General features: G+C 41.8%; 1 protein-coding gene across 1 annotated transcript; it reads left to right on the plus strand.

The window, feature by feature from the left end:
- Positions 1–1,015: 1,015 nt before the first annotated feature.
- lemd1 (LEM domain containing 1) lies at positions 1,016–16,504 on the plus strand. Its single transcript, XM_064922635.1, has 6 exons — positions 1,016–1,454; positions 7,228–7,330; positions 7,425–7,547; positions 12,503–12,567; positions 15,511–15,575; positions 15,889–16,504. The coding sequence occupies exons 1-6, from the start codon at positions 1,242–1,244 to the stop codon at positions 16,166–16,168; spliced, it is 849 nt and encodes a 282-aa protein (XP_064778707.1). The 5' UTR covers positions 1,016–1,241; the 3' UTR covers positions 16,169–16,504.
- The last annotated feature ends 296 nt before the right edge of the window (positions 16,505–16,800 follow it).

A 16,800-nucleotide genomic window follows, 5' to 3' on the forward strand; every position in this document is an offset into this window, starting at 1 on the left:
GGAGGGACTGATGCACTTCACAAAATAGATGGCATCATGAGGAAGGACAATTATGTGGATATATTGAAGCAACATCTCAAGACATGTCAGGAAGGTAAATCTTCCAAATGGACAATGACCCCAAGAATACTTCCAAAGTTGTGGCAAAATGGCTTAAGGACAACAAAGTCAAGCTTATTGGAGTGGCCATCACAAAGCCCTGACCTCAATCCTATAGAAAATGTGTGTGCAGAACTGAAAAAGCGTGTGTGAGCAAGGAGGCCTAAAAATCAGACTCAGTTACACCAGCTCTGTCAGGAGGAATGGGCCAAACTTCACCCAACTTATTGTGGGAAGCTTGTGGAAGGCTACCAGAAACGTTTGACCCAAGTGAAACAATTTAAAGGCAGTGCTACCAAATACTAATTGAGTGTATGTAAACTTCTTACCCACTGGGAATGTGATGACAGAAATAAAAACTGAAATAATTCATTCTCTCTACTTTTCTTCTGACATTTCACATACTTAAAATAAAGTGGTGATCCTAATTTACCTAAGACAGGGAATTTATACTAGTCTTAAATTTCGTGAATTGTGAAAAATTACTTTAAATGTATTTGGCTAAGGTGTAGGTTAACTTCCGACTTTAACTGCAATATATATATATATATGACAAACCTGGTAAAGTAGAAAAATGTACCTGTAGCTTCCCCAAATGATGCCCCAGCCAGGCTCACATGTAAATGTAGAAAAGTATTTCGTCAAAGTGACATTTGTAAACGCAAGCAAGTGTGATTTGAAAAGGCATTTAATCAAGAAGCATCACAAGTCATTCGGCGCCAAATCAGAGAAACAGCCGACAACCGTGCCTTCACTGCAGTACCAGCCAAACAAAGGTAACTATTTTAAGGGTACAAGCTAAATAATGCATAAAAACGGTATCAACAACTAATGTCAGTTAATACTATTAAAGTGAAATGCCACATGACTAGTCTGACTCAATTAGCTTAGTTAGCTAACTTACTGTAGCTCCTACAGTTGCAGCTGCTTGCTTGACTGTGTTGGCTGGCAAATCAAGTAACTCGTGCCCTCTGCCCTCTTCCAGGCAGCACCTGTTTCTCCCGCTGGGTGACGCGGTAGCTAGCTAGCAACGATTGCTGGTTCATTGGCATTGGACCGTCTCTTTACTTCAATAGCTAGCTTGCTAAACAAGTTGGCATATTGTTTGCTTTGGTGTATTGGTCGGCCCCTGGACGCGTGACATGCCCGTGTTTGTAGAAGACCCTGCTCAGTTCTCCAAGCCGAGACTGAAGTCGGAGTTAATAGCCCACAACGTCACCCTGCCTGCGGTGGAGAGCAAGAAGCAAGTTTATGTGGAACTATATTTGAAACATATCGTTCAGAAAAGTGCTGCAGATTTCTCTAGTGATGAGGAAGATGACGATGTTGTGGAAGTACAGGACAGTCAGGACTTTGTAAGTAGAGCTTACATGTCAATCGGATGGCTAGTTAATTATTTTGTATCAAGTAGCTCGAGTGAAACGCTTTATAACGTATACTGGTTCAAGCCAACATATGTGTTCTGATCTAGATCAATTGAGCTTTCTATACCCAGTCCTCCTAATCTATTTGGGAATAGGAATCGATCTCATATAAACTCTGATCATAAGTCATTTATGCGGTGTTATCAGCATCCAGGATTAGACCCACCCGTTGTATAATTTTATGTGTTCCTCCCTTATTCAGTCATTTGCTCACTAGGGAACGTTCAAATGGTTTTAGCTTAGCAGAGGTAGTCAACTATAAACGAATGCTATACTTTCCTGTACTTTATACTATACTAACATTTAGTATACAGTGTTTACTATGTCTATGGGGTCAGATCTTCTGGTAAACTAAGTTAAACATGTTCTTGATACTGTCCCAGGGTGACTGCCTAATAGTAAAGGGAGGACACAAGGTTTTATGCAGCTGTTGTAACCCCATATCAACTAATACCCTGAACTCTGCAAGGTCAGCTATATACTCAGCCTGGCTGGCTGGTCTGCAGAGGGGGGCAGGGAGGGGCCCATGAAGGGGGGGTCTTCCAGAACTGGGTCAACAATGCCATGCCATCATTCAGTGTGGTTTCACACTTAACTAAAGCTTTCAACAAGAATTAGGTTTTTGGTCTTAATTTAAGGTTAGGCATAAGGTTAGCAGTGTGTTAAAGGTTAGATTTCAAGTCAGATTTTAAGAAGATACATTGTAGAAATTTTGCCGACATTTGCCGAAACTGGTTGCATCACCGCCTGGTATGGCAACAGCTCGGCATCCGACTGTAAGGCACTACTGGGGGTAGTGCTTACTGTAGTGGTGCTCGGGTCAGCTGTTTGTTCACCGGCTGCAATTTCTAATAACCCATCCGCAACCGCATGACTATATGTGATAAAGTGAAAATCTGAGGCCCACACCCAACCCTAACCTGCAAATATAGAAAATGCGCTATAGGCTAGAGTCAAAGATGGCAGAATATTTTTTTTGACAGAGGGTGCAGGATTTTGTTTTGCCTGATTTTAGATATGTTTCTGCTTATAATTTACAACATGTTGGTAGGCTATTTGTTAGTGAACTTGTCTATAATGAGGTACTTGTAGCTTTTATTTTGTCATTATATGTTGCCCTTGATGACTAAATATACCATTGCACAAAAGAACAATGTAATAGATCGATAGAATGAATTCTTCAATCTATAGTAGTTGACATCGGTAAAGTCTTCTCTGTCATCTTTTGCGGCGCAAAGACGTTTATGGACTGGGATGAAAATACAATAAAGCAATGCGTATTTTATGTGGTTGAAATACTATCAACTTTCATTATGCATTTTATGATGAAGACAGCACCTCTACAGATTGTATAGCATTGCATTCTCTCAAGATGCAGAAAGAAATCAATCATATTTCTCCACTCCTGTTCCCAAATCCCAATTTTGCCGACATTTGGTGTATTATTTTACTGCAAGAAATGCTTAATTTTGCTGGAGTTATTATTAATTATAAACTGTGTGCTACCAGTCCTGAATGCTGATTGGCTGACAGCCGTGGTATATCAGACCGTATACCACAGGTATGACAAAACATATTATTTTTACTGCTCTAATTACGTTGGTAACCAGTAGCAATAAGGCACCTCGGTGGTTCGTGGTATATGGCCAATATATCACGGCTAAGGGCTGTGTCCAGGCACTCGTGGTGCCTAAGAATAGCCCTTAGCTGTGGTATATTGGCCATATACCACACCCCCTCGTGCCTTATTGCTTACTAGAGAACGTTGGTTATGTATTTATTACCCCAGAATATCCGTTATTCCTGAGGACAATTCAGACGGGATATGCCCCCTGTAATTATTGTTTTTTAAATGGACTGTTTTGACCGAATCCTGGAGGTTTGTTTTTCTAGGTGTGAAGATATTTCAACAAGTCCAGGCGATAACAGGATACACTGATAACTCGAGCTTGGTTCCCAAGTTTCTAAACCATACCAAACCATCTTTATTATAGTGCCGCCATAATATTTGAATTGAGGAAGTGCGATCATAATCAGTAGGATATTTTACCGATCCGCAGTAGAAGACTTCCAAAATGCCCCCCAGCCTTCAGATGTGTTTAACAGTTAACTTGCACTTGATATGCGTTTTTAGGCTATGGATAAGAAAGTGAACTTGTTCCAAACGTGTAGCTCAGTTGTATGCTGCTTTGCAATCTATTAACAGCAAGGGTTGCATTAAACAGGTGCAATATTTTTTTAATGATGCATTTGGTTCTTGTTCAATTCATTCGCACAAAACATATAAACAAAGGCATTCACTGTGAAAGTTGTTACGTGTGGGGCCATTCATATATAGGCTATGCGTAGCACAATTTATCCACTCGGATCTTGTTTTCTTGCTCAAACCGTGAGCAACACCTGTAAAACTCAGACATTTTCTCTCAAATCACAGGGATGTCGATTCACACTGGACTACTATTATTAACAGTAGGTTATTCTGGTTAGTCGTCCAGATTTCAGTTTTCATTTAACCCATCTAAACAGTATGTCACAGTTCCCCTGACATGCCATTGGCCTATTTGAAGTCCTGTCTTGTGACTGTCAAATTTGTAAAGCACCTCACATTCATCACATAAAAATTATATATTTTTTACATTCAAACAGCTCTCCTGTGAAGTTGTGACTTGTGACCTACGCTTAGTTTCCTGAATCGGGTCAGATAACATAGCCGACACTACTATCATTCTGTTTTACCACTTCACCAAATCTTTTCCTAACATTACTTGTCTGGCCCTCCCTTCTCTTTATTTTCAACTCTCCTTTCTCAGCATTTATCTTATTCTTTTGCCTCCGGGGATTGATGTGAACTTTTTCTGCCCATTCCCAAAAGCATAATTTGAGGATTGGCTGTGTCGGCAATTTGGCGCGCATACAGTTAACCCCTAAAGTTTAGGGTTATGCACTAATTCCAGATAGCCTAAGATAATGAAAGAAAAACCTCAATGTACATTATGTAAATTGCACAATAATTTTAAAAAAATCTGTTTTTGTTAAAGGTTTTGTTTTTCTTTATTCCACCTGCCCGCCACCCACCCGCCCTACAGCCACACAATATTTAATGACCCTAAACCCAGCCTGCGGGGACTGGCGGGTTATGAGACAACCCGGGCATCACTATCATACAGCCTAGTACGGCCAAGCTTCCTGCCATCCAGGACCTCTATACTAGGCGTGTCAGAGGAAAGCCCAAAAAACTCCAGCCACCCAAGTCATAGCCTGTTCTCTCTGCTACCGCATGGCAGGTGGTACCGGAGTGTCAAGTGCAGGTCGAAAAGGCTCCTTAACAGCTAATCAAATGGATAACCAGACTATTTGCATTGACCACCCCCCCTTTTTTTACGCTGCTGTTTATTATTTATACATCGTCACTTTACCCATACCTACATGTACATATAACCTGTACCCCATTCACACTGACTTGGTACCCCCTGTATATAGCCTCATTATTGTTATTTTATTGTGTTACCTTTTTTGTTTATTTAATAAATATTTTCTTAACTGCATTGTTGGATAAGGGCTTGTAAAGTAAGCATTTCGCGATAAGGTCTACACCTGTTGTTTTCAGCGCATTTGACAAAATTTGATTTGGTTTAGCTGTAATGGTGACTTTGGCTCTGGTAACTAGCGACACCCGGGGTTGTGTTCTCAGATGTCTTCTCAGCTGCTTTCTCTGGTCGAACACATGCTTGCTGCTGTACCGGATTGTCGTCTTTGCAACTTACAGCACAGTCAGCTAGTCTGCTAGTCTGTCAATGAATATATATGAACACTGAAGTATTTTTCAATAAAGGCTAGAACCAAGCATTATGGAGAAGTTGAATTGTAGACAAAACAGGGTGTCTTCGATAGAAGCTTTAATGGGGGTGGAATTTGAACCGCTGTTAAACCACTTTGTACAACTTGCCGTTATATTGATGTTCTGCTGTAACAGCTAGTTTATCATGATGTTTGATTCAGCATTCAATTATCATTATAGTAGACATGATACATACACTGCTCAAAAAATACTTCCTAGATCTGAATGAATGTAATATTCGTATTAAATACTTTTTTATTTACATAGTTGAATGTGCTGACAACAAAATCACACAAAAATTATCAATGGACATCAATTTTATCAACCCATGGAGGTCTGGATTTGGATTCACACTCAAAATTAAAGTGGAAAACCACACTACAGGCTGATCCAACTTTGATGTAATGTCCTTAAAACAAGTCAAAATGAGGCTCAGTAGTGTGTGTGGCCTCCACGTGCCTGTATAACCTCCCTACAACGCCTGGGCATGCTCCTGATGAGGTGGCGGATGGTCTCCTGAGGGATCTCCTCCCAGACCTGGACTAAAGCATCCGCCAACTCCTGGACAGTCTGTGGTGCAACGTGGCGTTGGTGGATGGAGCGAGACATGATGTCCCAGATGTGCTCAATTGGATTCAGGTCTGGGGAACGGGCGGGCCAGTCCATAGCATCAATGCCTTCCTCTTGCAGGAACTGCTGACACACTCCAGCCACATGAGGTCTAGCATTGTCTTTCAATAGGAGGAACCCAGGGCCAACCGCACCAGCATATGGTCTCACAAGGGGTCTGAGGATCTCATCTCGGTACCTAATGGCAGTCAGGCTACCTCTGGCGAGCACATGGAGGGCTGTGCGGCCCCCCAAAGAAATGCCACCCCACACCATGACTGACCCACCGCCAAACCGGTCATGCTGGAGGATGTTGCAGGCAGCAGAACATTCTCCACGGTGTCTCCAGACTGTCACGTTGTCACGTCCTCAGTGTGAACCTGCTTTCATCTGTGAAGAGCACAGGGCGCCAGTGGCGAATTTGCCAATCTTGGTGTTCTCTGGCAAATGAAAAATGTCCTGAATGGTGTTGGGCTGTAAGCACAACCCCCACCTGTGGACGTCGGGCCCTCATACCACCCTCATGGAGTCTGACCGTTTGAGCAGACACATGCACATTTGTGGCCTGCTTGAGGTCATTTTGCAGGGCTCTGGCAGTGCTCCTCCTGCTCCTCCTTGCACAAAGGCGGAGGTAGCGGTCCTGCTGCTGAGTTGTTGCCCTCCTACGGCCTCCTCCACGTCTCCTGATGTACTGGCCTGTCTCCTGGTAGCGCCTTCATGCTCTGGGCACTACGCTGACAGACACAGCAAACCTTGCCACAGCTCTCATTGATGTGCCATCCTGGATGAGCTGCACTACCTGAGCCACTTGTGTGGGTTGTAGACTCCGTCTCATGCTACCACTAGAGTGAAAGCACCACCAGCATTCAAAAGTGTCCAAAACATCAGCCAGGAAGCATAGAAACTGAGAAGTGGTCTGTGGTCACCACCTGTAGAACCACTCCTTTATTGGGGGTGTCTTGCTAATTGCCTATAATTTCCACCTGTTGTCTATTCCATTTGCACAACAACATGTGAAATTTATTGTCAATCAGTGTTGCTTCCTAAGTGGACAGTTTGATTTCACAGAAGTGTGATTGACTTGAAGTTACATTGTGTTGTTTAAGTGTTCCCTTTTATTTTTTGAGCAGTGTATATGTTTCTATTAGTACGATCAACATGACTGTGTTTTACCCTGTCTAGTTTAAGAGAGTTCTCAGTTATGGTAAAATTGTGTAATGTCTTTTCATCATACATGGTAGTTTCCTGTCCCCACAGGAAGAGGAGAAAGATCCAAAGATGTTAGACCCCAGTGTACTGACAGATGATGAGCTTAAGACCACACTACTCAAATATGGAGTGGAAGCTGGACCCATTGTAGGTGAGATTATTCCCAGACTACACTGTTTACAGATGGTCTATTTACCTATATTATTATACAATGTATTCTCATTTTATGTTTGTGTGTGTGATAGCCACCACTAGGTCTATATATGAGAGGAAATTGCAGAGGCTACTAAAACCTGCCCAGCCCTGGCAGAACGGTGGCACAGGGGATGCAGACCAGTACTCAGACAGTGAAGGGGACGAAGAGTCAGGTATGATTATTAAGTTGTATTAACTTTCTAATGTCGACTTTGGGATCAGGGTGAAATGTGTGTGTGTGTGTGTGTGTGTGTGTGTATATATTAGAGGTCGACTGATTAATCAGAATGGCCGATTAATTAGGGCCGATTTCGAGTTTTCATAACAATCGGAAATCAGTATTTTTGGACGCCAATTTTGCCGATTTAAAAAAATAATAATAATATATTTTTTACAACTTTATTTAACGAGGCAAGTCAGTTAACACAATCTTATTTTCAATGACGGCCTAGGAACGGTAGGTTAACTGCCTTGTTCAGGGGCAGAATGACAGATTCTTACCTTGTTAGCTCAGGGATTCAATCTTGCAACCTTACGGTTAACTAGTCTAACACTCTAACCACCTGCCTCACGAGGAGCCTGCCTGTTACGCGAATGCAGTAAGAAGCCAAGGTAAGTTGCTAGCTAGCATTGAACTTATCTTACAAAAAACAATCAATCAATCATAAATCACTAGTTAACTACACATGGTTGACGATATTACTAGTTTATCTAGCGTGTCCTGCATTGCATATAATCAATGCGGTGCACATTCGCGAAAAAGGACTGTCGTTGCTCCAACGTGCACCTAACCATAAACATCAATGCCTTTCTTAAAATCAATACACAGAAGTATATACTTTTAAACCTGCATATTTAGCTAAAAGAAAGGTTAGAAGGCAATATTAACCAGGTGAAATTGTGTCACTTTTCTTGCGTTCATTGCACGCAGAGTCAGGGTATATGCAACAGTTTGGGCCGCCTGGCTCATTGCGAACTAATTTGCCAGAATTTTACGTAATTATGACATAACATTGAAGGATGTGCAATGTAACAGCAATATTTCGACTTACGGATGCCATCTGTTAGATTAAATAGTATTTCACTGAAAGAATAAACGTTTTGTTTTTGAGATGATAGTTTCCGGATTCGACCATATTAATGACCTAAGGCTCGTATTTCTGTTTTATTATGTTATAATTAAGTCTATGATTTGATAGAGCAGTCTGACTGAGCGATGGTAGGCACCAGCAGGCTCGTAAGAATTCATTCAAACAGCACTTTTGTGCGTTTTGCGAGCAGCTCTTCCCTGTGCTTTAAGCAATGCGCTGTTTATGTCTTCAAGCCTATCAACTCCCGAGATTAGGCTAGTGTAACCGATGTGAAATGGCTAGCTAATTAGTGGGGTGAGCGCTAATAGCGTTTCAAACGTCACTCGCTCTGAGACTTGGAGTAGTTGTTCCCCTTGCGCTGCATGGGTAACGCTGCTTCGAGGGTGGCTGTTGTCGATGTGTTCCTGGTTCGAGCCCAGGTAGCGGCGAGGAGAGGGATGGAAGCTATACTGTTACACTGGCAATACTAAAGTGCCTATAAGAATATCCAACTGTAAAAGGTATATGAAATACAAATCGTATAGAGAGAAATATTCCTATAATAACTACAACCTAAAACTTCTTACCTGGGAATATTGAAGACTCATATTAAAAGAAACCACCAGCTTTCATATGTTCTCATGTTCTGAGCAAGGAACTTAAATGTTAGCTTTCTTACATGGCACATATTGCACTTTTACTTTCTTCTCCAACACTTTGTTTTTGCATTATTTAAACCAAATTGAACATGTTTCATTATTTATTTGAGGCAAAATTTATTTTATTGATGTATTATATTAAGTTAAAATAAGTGTTCATTCAGTATTACTGTAATTTTAAATAATACAAATAATAAATAAATAAAAAATTGGCCAATTTAATCGGTATCTGCTTTTTTTGGTCCTCCAATAATCGGAATCGGTGTTGAAAAATCATAATCGGTCGACTTTTGAATGCTGGCGGTGCTTTCACTCTAGTGGTAGCATGAGACGGAGTCTACAACCCACACAAGTGGCTCAGGTAGTGCAGCTCATCCAGGATGGAACATCAATGCGAGCTGTGGCAAGAAGGTTTGCTGTACCTGTCAGGGTAGTGTCCAGAGCATGAAGGCGCTACCAGGAGACAGGCCAGTACATCAGGAGACGTGGAGGAGGCCGTAGGAGGGCAACAACCCAGCAGCAGGACCGCTACCTCTGCCTTTGTGCAAGGAGGAGCAGGAGGAGCACTGCCAGAGCCCTGCAAAATGACCTCCAGCAGGCCACAAATGTGCATGTGTCTGCTCAAACGGTCAGAAACAGACTCCATGAGGATGGTATGAGGGCCCGACGTCCACAGGTGGGGGTTGTGCTTACAGCCCAACACCGTGCAGGACGTTTGGCATTTGCCAGAAAACATTAAGATTGGGAAATTCGCCACTGGTGCCCTGTGCTCTTCACAGATGAAAGCAGGTTCACACTGAGCACGTGACAGACGTGACAGAGTCTGGAGACGCCGTGGAGAACGTTCTGCTGCCTGCAACATCCTCCAGCATGACCGGTTTGGCGGTAGGTCAGTCATGGTGTGGGGTGGCATTTCTGTGGGGGGCTGCACAGCCCTCCATGTGCTCGCCAGAGGTAGCCTGACTGCCATTAGGTACCGAGATGAGATCCTCAGACCCCTTGTAAGACCACATGCTGGTGCGGTTAACCCTGGGTTCCTCCTAATGCAAGACAATGCTTAGACCTCATGTGGCTGGAGTGTGTCAGCAGTTCCTGCAAGAGGAAGGCCTTGATGCTATGGACTGGCCCGCCCATTCCCCAGACCTGAATCCAATTGAGAACACCATCCACCACCTTGTCTCGCTCCAACGCCTTGTTGCACCACAGACAGTCCAGGAGTTGGCGGATCATTTTGTCCAGGTCTGGGAGGAGATCCCTCAGGAGACCATCCGCCACCTCATCAGGAGCATGCCCAGGCGTTGTAGGGAGGTCATACAGGCACATGGAGGCCACACACACTACGGAGCCTCATTTTGACTTGTTTTAAGGACATTACATCAAAGTTGGATCAGCCCGGAGTGTGGTTTTCCACTTTAATTTTGAGTTTGACTCCAAATCCAGACCTCCATGGGTTGATAAATTTGATTTCCATTGATAATTTTTGTGATTTTGTTGTCAGCACATTCAACTATGTAAATAAAAAAGTATTTAATAAGAATATTTCATTCATTCAGATCTAGGATGTGTTATTTTAGTGTTCCCTTTATTTTTTTGAGCTGTGTGTATATGTATGTGTGTATGTATATATATATATATACATATTACATATTACATATTACATATTACATATTACATATTACATATTACTTTGGAGACAGCTACTCATACAAAGATTTTTCTTTATTTTTTCAATTTCTACATTGATGAATAATATTGAAGACATCAAAACTATGAAATAACACATTTGGAATCATGTAGTAACCACAAAAGTGTTAAATGACAGCTTTGCACACTCTTGGCATTCTCTCAACCAGCTTTTCCAACTGTCTTGAAGGAGATCCCACATATGCTGAGCACTTGCTGGCTGCGTTTCCTTCAACTCATCCCAAACCATCTCAATTTGGTTGAGGTCGGGTGATCTGATGCGGCACTCCTTCCCTGTCCTTCTTGGTCAAATAACCCTTACACAGCCTGGAAGTTTGTTGGGTCATTGTCCTGTTGAAAAACAAATGATTGTCCCACGAAGCGCAAACCAGATGGGATGCCATGCTGGTTAAGTGTGCCTTGAATTCTAAATAAATCACTGACAGTGTCACCAGCAAAGCACCCCCCACACATCACACCTTGTCATGCTTCACGGTGGGAACCATACATGCAGAGATCATCCGTTCACCTCTGCGTCTCACAAAGACATGCGAATGGAACCAAAGATCTCAAATTTGAACTCATCAGACCAAAAGACAGATTTCCACCGGTCTAATGTTCTTTGCTTGTGTTTCTTAGCCCAAGTAAGTATTTTCTTATTGGTGTCCTTTAGTAGTGGTTTCTTTGCTGCAATTCGACCATGAAGGCCTGTTTCACGCAATCAACTGTTCAGAGGAGACGTTGACATGTGTCTGTTACTTAATCTATGAAGCATTTATTTGGGCTGCAATTTCTGAGGCTGGTAACTCTAATGAAATTATCCTCTGCAGCAGAGGTAACTCTGGGTCTTCCATTCATGTGGCGGCCCTCATGAGAGCCAGTTTCATCATAGCACTTGATTGGTTTTGCGACTGCACTTGAAGAAACTTTCAAAATGCTTGAAATTATCCGGAATGACTAACCTACATGTCTTAAATTAATGATGGACTGTAATTTCTCTTCCACAGTTTTGATGTCTTCACTATTATTCTACAATGTAGAAAATAGTCTAAATAAATAAAAACCCTGGAATGAGTATGTCTGTCCAAACTTGTGTCTGGTATTGTAGGTTAATCAGTAATTTACCCATGTGAACTATGACCTACCCTATTTTCCTACTTAACATTTTCAGGATTGACTGACCTTCATGTCTTAAAGTAATGATGGACTGTTGTTTATCTTTGCTTATTTGAGCTGTTCTTGCCATAATATGGACTTGGTCTTTTACCAAATTCTTTATACCACCCCTACCTTGTCACAACTGATTGGCTCAAACGCATTAAGAAGGAAAATAAATTCCACATTTGAACTTTTAACATGGCACACCTGTTAATTGAAATGCATTCCAGGTTACTACCTCATGAAGTTGGTTGAGAGAATGCCAAGAGTGCAGAACTGTCAAGGCAGAGGGTGTCTACCTTGAAGAATATAAAATATATTTTGATTTGTTTAACACCTTTTTTGGTTCCTACATGATTCCATGTGTTAGTTCATAGTTTCATGTCTTCGCTATTATTCTATAATATAGTAAAATAAATTTTAAAAACCTTGAATGAGTAAATGTGTCAACTTTTGACTGGTACTGTATATGTGTATATATAAATCAATTGCCATCATACTGTGCTGATATACCAGCAATCAATCTAATCTAATGGGTTTCTGCCTCTGATTTTGCAGTTTCACAACAAGGAAGCCCAGAGACGGTTTCATTAATGGAGGAAAACCTGCACGTTGACATGCGGGTGAGTGCATTCATACTCTGGTTTTCAGAACTGTGCTCAAAGCAAAGATCAGTACCTATGTTAAGCCTCTCATTCCTTTAAGAATAGTAAATGTCCTTTGCAGTTACAGTATGTCATGTTCCTCAATATATGAAAGGAGAGAACATTGCCTGCAGTGCCATCTGGTGGCAGTAATTGGTATCTCTGGACATGGATCTAATAATGAAAACTCTCTCAATGTAAAGATAAGTTATATTTTAGGAGTGGTTCTCAGCTAAGTTATTCCTTACTTTTAATAGATGGTACCGCACTCATGGAATAATAAAAACACGGAATATCGCTATCATCAGTGTTTTATGCCTTTGTCCAGAATGGTAAATCTGCCTATTCATTATACCACCAGCACCATTATATATTATTTATTCACAAAATCAATGTTTTAAAACGGGTGATGGAATTATTTCATGAGGGTAATGCTTTTGTGTAATGGGATGATAATGGTGCCACCCTGGCAGCTGGTTCGAAGAGATCCGGGCCTCTTTGAAATCGATCCCGGGAGGATTGCAGGGTATCATGGGAATGTGGCTGAGTTGTCTGCCACAGCAGAGTGGGGGCAGCAGCTTCCCCCCTCACCTGTTACCCCTGGGCATGTGCTGAGCAGAACATCCTCTGTACTAGGACTGCCCACAGATTTAGGGATATACCACTACACTCACCGAACTTCCTCCCACTGTAACACTTTCATAATGACTTACTTTTTACAGACATTCCTCTTCAATGGGCATGGGATCGCTCCCCTTCTGCTAGCAATTCATTTAATATATACTGAATAAAAATATAAACGCAACATGGAACAATTTCAACGATTTTACTGTGTTACAGTTCATATAAGAAAATCAGTCAATTTAAATAAATTCATTAAAATGAAATACAATTTTATTTGTCACATGCGCCGAATACAACAGGTGAAATATACTTACAAGCCTTAAGCCCTTAACCAACAATGCTTTAACACTTATTTTTCTTAAATCTTTTTTTAAAAAAGATTTAACAATATAATTAAACGTCAGCAGTAAAATAACAATAGCGAGGCTATATAAGGGCTACCGGTACAGAGTCCATGTGCAGGGGCACCGGTTAGGCGAGGTAATATGTACATGTAGGTAGAGTTAAAGTGACTATGCATAGATAATAAACAGAGTAGTCCTGGGCAGGGGCACAGCCATGGAGGGGCCTGGGAGGGCATAGGCCCACCCACTTGGGAGCCAGCCAATCAGAATTAGTTTTTCCCACAAAAGGGCTTTATTACAGACATAAATACTCCTCAGTTTCATCAGCTGTCCAGGTGGCTGGTTTCAGATGATCCCGCAGGTGAAGAAGCCGGAAGTGGAGGTCCTGGGCTGATGTGGTTACACGTGGTCTGCGGTTGTGAAGCTGGTTGGACATACTGCCACATTCTCTAAAACGACTGAGGCGGCTTATGGTAGAGAAATTAACATTCAATTCTCTGGCAATAGCTGTGGTGGACATTCCTGCAGTCAGCATGCCAATTGCACATCCTTCAACTTGAGACATCTGTGGCATTGTGTTGTGTGACAACTGCACATTTAAGAGTGGCCATTTATTGCACCCAACACAAGGTACACCTGTGTAATGATCATGCTGTTTCATCAGCTTCTTGATATACCATACCAGTCAGGTGGATGGATTATCTTGGCAAAGGAGAAATGCTCACTAACAGGGAAGTAAACAAATTTGTGCACAAAATTTGAGAGAAATAAGATTGTTGTGCATATGGAACATTTCTGGGATATTTAATTTTAGCTCATGAAACATAAAACCAACACTTTACATTTTGCGTTTATATTTTTGTTCAGTATAAAATGTGCATGAGTCTGGGCACCCTTTTCTCACTCCAAAGATGGTGCAAGGATTTTGGTGGGGTTTTTTCACTTATGGAGAGTATCTTCTAAGGGATCAAGCAAGCTGTTGGTGTATATTTATTTTTAAGTTCTGTCCTAACCCCTGCAGGTGTCTCCCCAGTCTGTGTCTCTGAGAGGTGGTAGTGATGTTGACTCCTCTTTGTCCTCTAAGAACTTCAGCATTACTCAAATGGTGGAGGAGGGAAGTTTGTTTTGAACTGGTTTTGGTATCTAGTCTTAATGATCATATTTACTATGTAAAATATGCAATTCTATCAATCTCCACTGGAGTGATATGCTGTATTTACCTTTTCCTGTGGAACTACAGTTTGAGAGTCGGATCCCTCTCTCCAGTAGTGGACCAGAAATCAAGCGAGGGAACAACAGGAGTAGTAATCAAGGACCTTGCCCCAGGCCCTACTGGGTCAGTAGTATTCACAAACAGTTCAATAATCTTATCAGTGACAGGCTGGTGTTGGTGGTTATCGGGTTTCTGTGATTCACTGGGCTGTGGTAAACATTGTGTGGGTGTACAGGGCTGAGAGGGAAACGAGGATGTAACATTTAATTTGTGTGGTTTCTCACCTATTTTAGCAGGAAGCGGCGACGGTGGACAAGTATACGATGACTAACAGATCCCTATTCATCACCCCTAAGACATCCCTTTTCAAACGGCAAATCAAGGCACATACATTAGCTTGTTTACCCAAGTCTTTTAGATTATTTTTTTACGCTCTTTCAACAGTTCATGTACTTGTGCTTTCAGGTCTACATGCAGATCTGCAGGGCTCATTCTATTACTCTGTTTATAAATTGACTGTTAGTATGTGAGTTTAATTGGGTGGGTCTTGCACAATAATCACAAGTGTCTTTATCTGACTTTCCTGGTTCCCCCAACTTTTAATGATCTATTTTTGGCATTCCACCTGACCTGTTTTTTAAGGTGGTGAGGGCGGACACTGGTGTGGACACTTCTCTTTCCTCTCATCTATTTTGGTGTGTGTCTGTCTCTGATATGTGCTTCTGTTTGTCCGGACTTTAGGAGCCAGTCACAGATGTTCTGATGGAGATGTTCCCAGAGACAGAACCCACACCAACTGGCATTGCGTAAGTCCAGTCTCTCATAAAAATACACTACACAGTAGACTAGAAATTAAAGAAGCCTGCAGTCACATCAGCCTTTGTCCGAACCTGGTTAAGCAGTCAGTTGCTACCGGTATTTTAATTGAAAGGTACCCTGTCTAGGTTATTCTGCAATCTATTGGTTCTTCCATATACAGTACTAAAACAGAACGCATCAGCCCCAGCAACTCTTTAGGACCAGAGTTGGAGAATTCTGGTTTACCTAAGTCTACTATAGGTACATGGAATATAAGTATTTGGGTACTACGATGTTGCTAATTCCCCCCCTTTATTCCAGTGCCACCCGTCGGAGGCCTATCAAGGGTGCAGCGGGGCGACCGGTCCAGTTTAAATACCCAGACCTCTCTGCTAGTCCCATGACCCTACAGCGATGGGCAGTGGAGCATCGCCTGGTTCCTCTGTGGGTCCAGATCCTGGTCTTCTTCATCATGGCCTGTCTCCTCTACCTCATCTATGCTGCCATGGAGGATAGCTTGGCCAATCCCTTTGTGGCTTTGCTGGACAACCTCAGCATGGAGGCGGAGACTGAGGGGCTGTCCCTCCAGGCTGAACCCTAGGATATTCCTCTGCTCGTTCTCTAGGGAGGCATAATTCCCCTGCTCCTCCTCAATACTCCACACATTGGTTTACAGTTGTTGTGCGGAACATCATTTTGTTACCATCATTCAAATTTTTTAATCTCTATATATGGCTCTGGTGTCATTCTCCTTTGGACAATCCTGTTGGTTCGAAAATGTTACGGTGAAACCTGCTGTGCTGTTCAAATGCATACAGGATCAGTGCAAGTGCAGAAAACAAATGACTAGGCCTACATTTTTTTTAAATAATAAAAACATGTATGAAATTTGTAACTTAATTGAGTTTTTGTATTTAATAAAAGTATGTCACAAATTCATGGAGTTACAGTATCAAACGTTAGTGTTGGTTTTGTTTGTGGCCTTGTTATCAAAAACAAGTAAAGTGTTATGTGGAGTTCACCAAAGATGTGGTCAAGACAAAATGTCAGGGACTTCAGTGTAATATGAAACATGTAAGTTGTTTTTTGTTGATTTTTCAAGAGTTGCTTATTGTGTAGTTGTCTGAGTTAATTTTAATAAAGAGCATTTGACATGTTCTGTCTAATAAAACAAGTGCTCCATGGCAATTTGATTGGAAGTGCATGAAGGTGAATAAGGTAAATGATTATCTG

Source organism: Oncorhynchus masou, chromosome 18 (assembly GCF_036934945.1).
Source record: "Oncorhynchus masou masou isolate Uvic2021 chromosome 18, UVic_Omas_1.1, whole genome shotgun sequence".
Lineage (NCBI taxonomy): Eukaryota > Metazoa > Chordata > Actinopteri > Salmoniformes > Salmonidae > Oncorhynchus > Oncorhynchus masou.